This window comes from Pleurodeles waltl, chromosome 11 (assembly GCF_031143425.1).
Source record: "Pleurodeles waltl isolate 20211129_DDA chromosome 11, aPleWal1.hap1.20221129, whole genome shotgun sequence".
In the NCBI taxonomy this organism is placed as follows: Eukaryota; Metazoa; Chordata; class Amphibia; order Caudata; family Salamandridae; genus Pleurodeles; species Pleurodeles waltl.
In genome coordinates, this window is record NC_090450.1 from 533,689,713 (window position 1) to 533,696,574 (window position 6,862).

Genomic DNA, 6,862 nt, shown 5'->3' on the forward strand with positions numbered 1-6,862 from the left:
ACCCTGGTTTGTAAAGTCTGCCGTAAATGTATCCCTCACACTCCCTTTACGTGAGCGGGTATACTTTGTAAGTGTAAAAGAGTCCGTATACAATTAAAAGAAAGCATCCCACACGGGAGGTGGAACAATAAGGCAAACATGTATTAAATAGTACGAGGTGACACAGCCATACTGACGTGCATAGAGCCCACGCTATGTATACGTTATCAAACTAGTAACAATAGATGTATATGACAGTTCTGCTCACATGCCAGGTAATTAAGGGGGACCAGTGGATACGACATGATGCAGCTAAATGGAAAGAAAGCGGAGTGGCAAAACGGAACAAACCATCTAATACGAGAACGTACGGAATGCAAAATGCCGCATGCAGGGGCGTAGCTTGGGGTGTCAACTCCCCCTCATCCCAATGTATTTTCTACTGTCTAGTGTTTTCAGTCGCGTTTGGTGAGGTGTCTGTCGAATCTCCCCATGACTTATTACATACACACAGACATACACGCTCTCTCCATCTGTTGGTTTTGAAAGTCTCCACAAATGTTGGCTATTTTACAAAATCTTGTGATTTCTCTCTAGGTACCCATACCAATTCACATTCCTCTCTTTTCACTACCTCTTAAGCCCATCGCATGCGCCCTGTTTGTGGTATAATGTATGTTAGTGTTATATTGGTGGGAAAATCTGAAGCTCCCTCCCCCCACCCCCCTTCAATCTTACTGACCAAGCTACGTCCCTAGCCGCAAATATGGCTTAAGAACATCAAAAGGTAAGCTAAAAGTTAGAAGCATTTCTAACACCGAAAACTGAATGCAAAAGAGACTAAGAAAAATTAACAAACACTACGATATGGACGCGCCTGTGAAAGGTACGGTAGTAAGAGGGCAGTGCTAAAGGAAGGAATTGCTGGGAGATGTACTGAAGAGCGCGAGCCGTGCCAACCGCTGGCAGGAAGTGCCCCCACCTTCTCCCTAAGTCTGTGCCTCTGCCCGGTCCCTGCGCCGAAGCATCTACCGGTACAGGCAGGTCGGAGGGTCGCGTTACACTCTTTCTTGGGGGGAGGAAGGAGGGAGCAGATATTGGCGGCACCGAGTGCTCTGACAACGGGGCACATTGTTCACCGGTTGGCCCGTCACTTCCCCATTTACGAAGGAACTACTGCAGTGCCTCCATCCCGCACCTCTGCTAGAGATACCCCCCCATCGTCTCGGCACACTTACAGATCTTGCCCCTTAGGCTCTGCAAAATGCGGGGGGTCTCCCAGCTGCCCCCGTCTTCCTCCGCCATGACCAGAGTTCAGATGCTCGCTTTCCGACACACACCAACTTCAGGCCATTGGAAACCCAGCCGCGCACTGCAACGCCCCCTCCTAGCGTCACCGCCTTCCTGCACAGTGACCCCGTGCACCAGGCTACGCCCCCTTCGCCAGGCCGCGCCTTCCAGGCGCGTCACCGCGCTGCCATAGGTAGGAAAGGGCAGGGCGTTCGGTGACAACATATCCCTGACCTGCGCTGTGTTTATTTTGAGTACTTCCGCCTGACCTGTTTGTGGTGGCCGAAGGTAGCGAAGCACAAATGCTGTAAGCTTGTGCACCTGGTTATGAATACAGATGGAAAGGCGATATATAGAAATTTCCCACTCGCATTTTTAGGCTAATAACTATGAGTCTGTGGCTGTATATCTCCAAAGTAGGGGTGCAACCTTTCCTAGAGAGATATACTAGCCGTTTGTTTATGTTTGAAGTTTCTGTAAAGACCTGGGCAGTATGCTTAAATAAACAAGCATTGGTAAAGTGCGAGCTACTGGCTTTATCAATGTTAATGTATTTTAGCTATGTAGTTTAAGAGTTCACAATATAAGCAGCGGATCCGTGATTTATCCTTGTTTTCTAGTCTGCCCCGCTATTTTTTATCGAATTTCGGTTTCGTACAAAGCGTGTTAAGGCAGCTGTAAATGCATAAATAGGTAGCCATCACCAAAATGCATATAAATAAGCAGGATGCTAATATAGTGGTGAGAGGTTGATGGATGGACAGATGGAGTAACTATCTGCTGGGTAGATGTGTGGGTGGTGTAGCGAGCCACCCAGCCTCTCCTATTATTTGTAGCCAATTCTGCGTGTCCTGACGGAACGCGTAACGAGGTGGTTAAATAAAGTAGGGGCTGCGCTGACGCAGTTTCCCTGAAGACTTGACACCAAGTGCACACGTGTTCTTTCAGTGCGGGCTGGGCGCGGCCCTTCAGGCACTTTACAGTGGCGACGAGCAGCCTATCGGTAACCCCGCGTCGCGTCCAGATCCTGAGTCGGCTAAAAGCGGAAGGAGACTGGGGCTGTGACTCCGCGTCCCGTTGTCAGCAGCATCTGGGCCAAACAGGCAAGTGGCGTGCGGCGCTCCGGTCTGTGAGGCGCGCCCGTCTCTTTGCCGATAGGGACCTCCTGAGTCCCGGAGCTCTGTCAGGCTGCTGCCGTGGCCTAGAAGGCGCGCGCGCAGCAAAGGAAAGCTGCACGCGGCCTCACCTGTGAAACGGGACCGGAGGCAGCGCTCCCGTCCGGCAGCACCACGTGGGGCGTGTGCGGTTCGTCACCCCCACCTCCAGGCAGCGCGCCGCTCGGGCTGTGCTCTCCAGGGAGGGGAACACAGCACAGGAGCCAGAGGGGCAGGAGCCCCACTCAAGTGAGAAAGGAGGGCAGTATGCCCTGAAAAGAAAAAAAAAGAAGAACTATCAGCAGAGAGAGAAAAAAAAAAAAAGTGGAAAAGAAAAAAATAAATAGTAATAAGAAAGAGAACATCAACAATCAAGTGCATCCTCAGTGGGAAAAAAGAAAGAAAAACATATACAGAGATATTGACAAAAGTGCCACCATAAGAAGCATAAGCACACCATGAGCGCCCCACCACAGGAAAACCCCCAGGGGCCCGTGCAAGCAGGCCCCAGTGCCCACTCCTCAGTAACGGCACTGCAACCATTCAGCCAACTGATTGACCCGGCCACAGCCTCGCCAAGATGGCGCCTATGGCTAAACCGATTAGAAAATTACTTCTGTGCCACAAGAGAGACAGACAGAGCCGTGCGCAGGTCTCTCATGTTGTTAATGGGAGGAGATGAGCTGCAAGAATTGTTTGATGCACTCCCCAACAATGGCGATAAGTCGGACTTCAATGCGGCAGTGGAAGCTCTGAACAAGCATTTTGACCCACAACTAAATTCAGACTTTGAGCGTTTCAAACTCCGGCAGGCTCAACAAACTGATGTTGAGTCAATGGACATGTTCTACGCCCGATTAAGGAAACTAGCAAGCTCATGCGTAGGCCTGAATCAACAAGAGTAGATCAGAGCACAGATCATTCAAGGATGCCGTTCGAATGCACTAAGGAAGCTCATCCTATGCCAGCAGGGTATGCCCCTCGATTACATTTTGGTGTTGGTGCGTTCACACGAGCTATCAGCGGTGACAATCCCTAGCAGCTGCGTCAACTGCACACCCGGTCCAGGTGAAAGAAGAGCAGGTAGATACCATCCAAACTCGTCAACCATCAGGACGAAAAGTGAACTTTGGCAGACAAAACGCACGCACCTGCCGAAGCTGTGGGTATGATCACAAACCACCCATGGTGTGCCCCGCGAAAGGAAAAACATGTGAAAAATGTGGCAAAGATAACCACTTTGCGAGAATGTGCAGGTCTGGCAAAGGCTGGCAAGGAAACCAGAAAGGAAGAGACACCAAGGTCAGAAGTGTGACCACAGAGGCTGATGATTCTGGTGAGACTATGGCTCCGAGAACTCCAGTCTTCGAAGAGGATGAAGACGAAGACATCTTTGTCATCTCGTTCACCGGTGGGAGGCAACAGAAAAAGCGACCTCCACCCATGAGCAATGTCCACATCAACGGCAAATCGGCGACTATGCTCATAGACACAGGAGCATCGGTGAATGTGATGGATGAGACTCTGTTCAGGCAGCTGACCCCAGCACCATTGCTTTCCCCAACTACCACTAAAATTTACATTTATGGGGGCAGAGAATCGCTTCCTCTGAGGGGCACGGTGGAGGTGTCAGTGTCCAGCGGGCAGGTGTCAGCACTGGCAAAGTTCTACGTGGTGGCTGGAGACCTAGGTACTCTGTTGGGGTGCCACACCGCGGAAGAGCTTGAATTAGTATTTTTTGTGCGACAAGTATATGACTCTCACGCTGAACGCTTAGTTAATGAGTTTTCCGCAGCTCTTTGAAGGCCTGGGGCGACTCAAAGGTAAAAGTGTCAAGCTACACATAGATCACAGGGTTACACCTGTTGCCCTAAGATACCGACGCGTTCCGTTTCACCTACGCCCAGCGGTGGAAAGGGAACAACAGCTGCTTGAAGATCAAGGAGTGATCAAGAAGGTAGAAGGGCCCACACCGTGGGTGTCGCTGTTGGTAATAGCGCCGCAACCTAAGCAACCTGGTGCCATCCGTTCATGTGTCGACATGCGCCTGCCCAATAAGGCTATTAAAAGAGAGCGGCATATAACGCCTACGATGGATGATATCATTGCGGATCTGAATGGTGCACAGTGGTTCTCGAAATTGGACCTCGATGCTGGTTCATCAGCTGGAGCCTGATAGTAGGAATATCACTACTTTTTCAGTGCATGTGGGACTTAGGCAATACAAAAGACTGAGCTTTGGGGTATCCTCGGCCGCCGAAGTATTCCAAAATGTGATTAGGGAGACGCTCTCAGGACTGCAGGCGGTAATCGATTTGTGTGATGACATCCTCATATACTCCAAAACCCGAGAAGAACATCATCGACACCTAAGAGCTACACTGCAGAGGTTATCAGAGGCAGGTCTAACACTCCACAAGAAGAAGTGTGCGTTCTATCAGACGTCAGTGGAGTTTTTCGGCTATGTCTTTTCAAAGAATGGTCTACAAGTGGACCCTCGTAAAGCGGATGCCATTCCTCAAGCACCGATTCCGAAAAACACCACAGAAGTGAGAAGCTTCCTGGGCATGGCAACCTATTGCAGAAGGTTTATCTCTCAACTTGCGACCATGGCGGAACCCCTCAGACAGCTCACAAAAACTGGGCATTGGTGGGAATGGAGCCCAATGGCGGACAAGGCGTTTGCCGACATCAAGACAGCGCTACTAGACAAGTCAACAATGGCATACTTTAACCCTCACTGACGAACTGACGTGGTGGTAGATGCAAGTCCAGTAGGGCTGGGCGCTGTTCTTCTACAGGAGCAAAACCAGCAGGAGTGTGTTCCGGTTGCATATGCCAGCAGAGCATTCTCTTCGGTTGAAACACGATATGCCCAAATAGAACGGTAGGCTTTGGCGATTCGGTGGGCGTGCAAACATTTTCACCTGTATCTGTATGGCCAAAAATTTCGGGTGGTGACTGATCACGAGCCTCTAGTCGCACTGTTTGCCGGCTGTCCTCGTCTGGCACCCCGCGTATAGAACGGTGGGCTGTTCTGTTGCAACCTTACCGGTTTACCATCGTCTATCGGCCGGGAGTGAACAACCTGGCAGATTATTTGTCTCGCCACCCGTCCCTAACCACGACCGATGACTCTCAAGAGAAAGATGAGGAGAGTACAGAAATATTTGTCAACATGGTGGTGCAATCGGCATGCCCCAATGCCCTGAGTGTAGGAGACATTGTGGACGCCTCCAAGGTGGATGGAACACTCAACCAGGTCAAAGAAGCACTTGATCACAAGAAATGGAAGCTGTTCCTGGAAAAAACTAAAGTGGCCAATCATGAGTGTAAAGCAGCAATGTAAGGGATGTGGAGGGTGCAAGATGAATTGTCCACGGATGAACAAGGACTGGTCCTGCGAGGAAGGAGAATTGTGCTGCCTCAGAGTTTGTGGGCCAAAGTAGTGGAGCTAGCACATCAAGGCCATCAAGGCACTGCAAAGACTAAGGCAAGATTGCGGGCCAAGGTATGGACAGTCAGGTGGACGAACTGGTGGGAAAGTGTCATTCCTGCGTAATCACCTCAGGGGAACCACCCTGTTGTCCTGTGGTCACGGAGCCGGCTAGTGTGAAGCCATGGACAAAAGTGAGTATGGACTTTGGGAGCTTCCCGGATGGGCGGCTGACGGTCGTCATCATTGACTCTTGCACAAAGTTCCCCGTTGTGGACGTCGTGTCTTCCACGGCGTTTGAGAATGTGAGGCCGGTACTTCAGAAAACGTTTGCCATGTTTGGCCTTCCTGACGAAGTCAGAACAGACAATGGCCCGCCCTTCCATGGACAGGAGTTTCCATCTTACCTTGAAGGTTTGGCCAAACATCATCGCAGGGTTATGCCCTATTGGCCGCAGGCTAATGGGGATGTCGAAAGGTTTATGAGAACTCTAAACCGAGCCCTCAGAATAGGTGTTGAACAAAGAGAAGACAGTGAGAAATGTCTACAAGAGTTTTTGAGTGCTTATCGCCAGACCCCTCACAGTACTACAGGGTGTGCCCCGGCCACACTGATGTTTAAAGTTCCACCTCGGGATTGCATTCCGTCTGGTCCTCAGTGGGCCGCACCCGAGCTGGATGTTGAAGCCACACAGCAACGCAGAGAATGTACTAATCGTAAAGGCACCGAGCGACGGCAAAGTCAATACAGAGGTTTTCAGAAAGGAGACAAAGTGGTGGTGAAGAATCACCGGCCAGGAGGGAAATTCCAGACTCCATTCGAGCCCGAGCCCTGGCAGGTTGTCAGTGTGAGGGGTGCCATGGTGACAGCCGCTCGAGGCAGTCAGAGGGTCACCAGAAATGTATCACACTTCAAGAGAGCAGGGATTCCAGTCATGACTGGGGAGGACAAAGAGGTCGACGACTCCACGTTGGAGCCCACTGCTAAAGAGGCATGGAGAGG

General features: G+C 50.8%; 1 protein-coding gene across 1 annotated transcript in view; it reads right to left on the minus strand.

Moving 5' to 3' along the window:
- RASA2 (RAS p21 protein activator 2) overlaps positions 1 to 1,400 on the minus strand; it is a 461,891-nt gene extending 460,491 nt beyond the window's left edge. Inside the window, exon 1 of the mRNA XM_069213940.1 lies at positions 1,218 to 1,400. Within this exon, the coding sequence (XP_069070041.1) occupies positions 1,218 to 1,284 (67 nt within the window). The 5' untranslated portion in view covers positions 1,285 to 1,400. The remainder of the gene's footprint in view (positions 1 to 1,217) is intronic.
- Between the last annotated feature and the right edge of the window lie 5,462 nt (positions 1,401 to 6,862).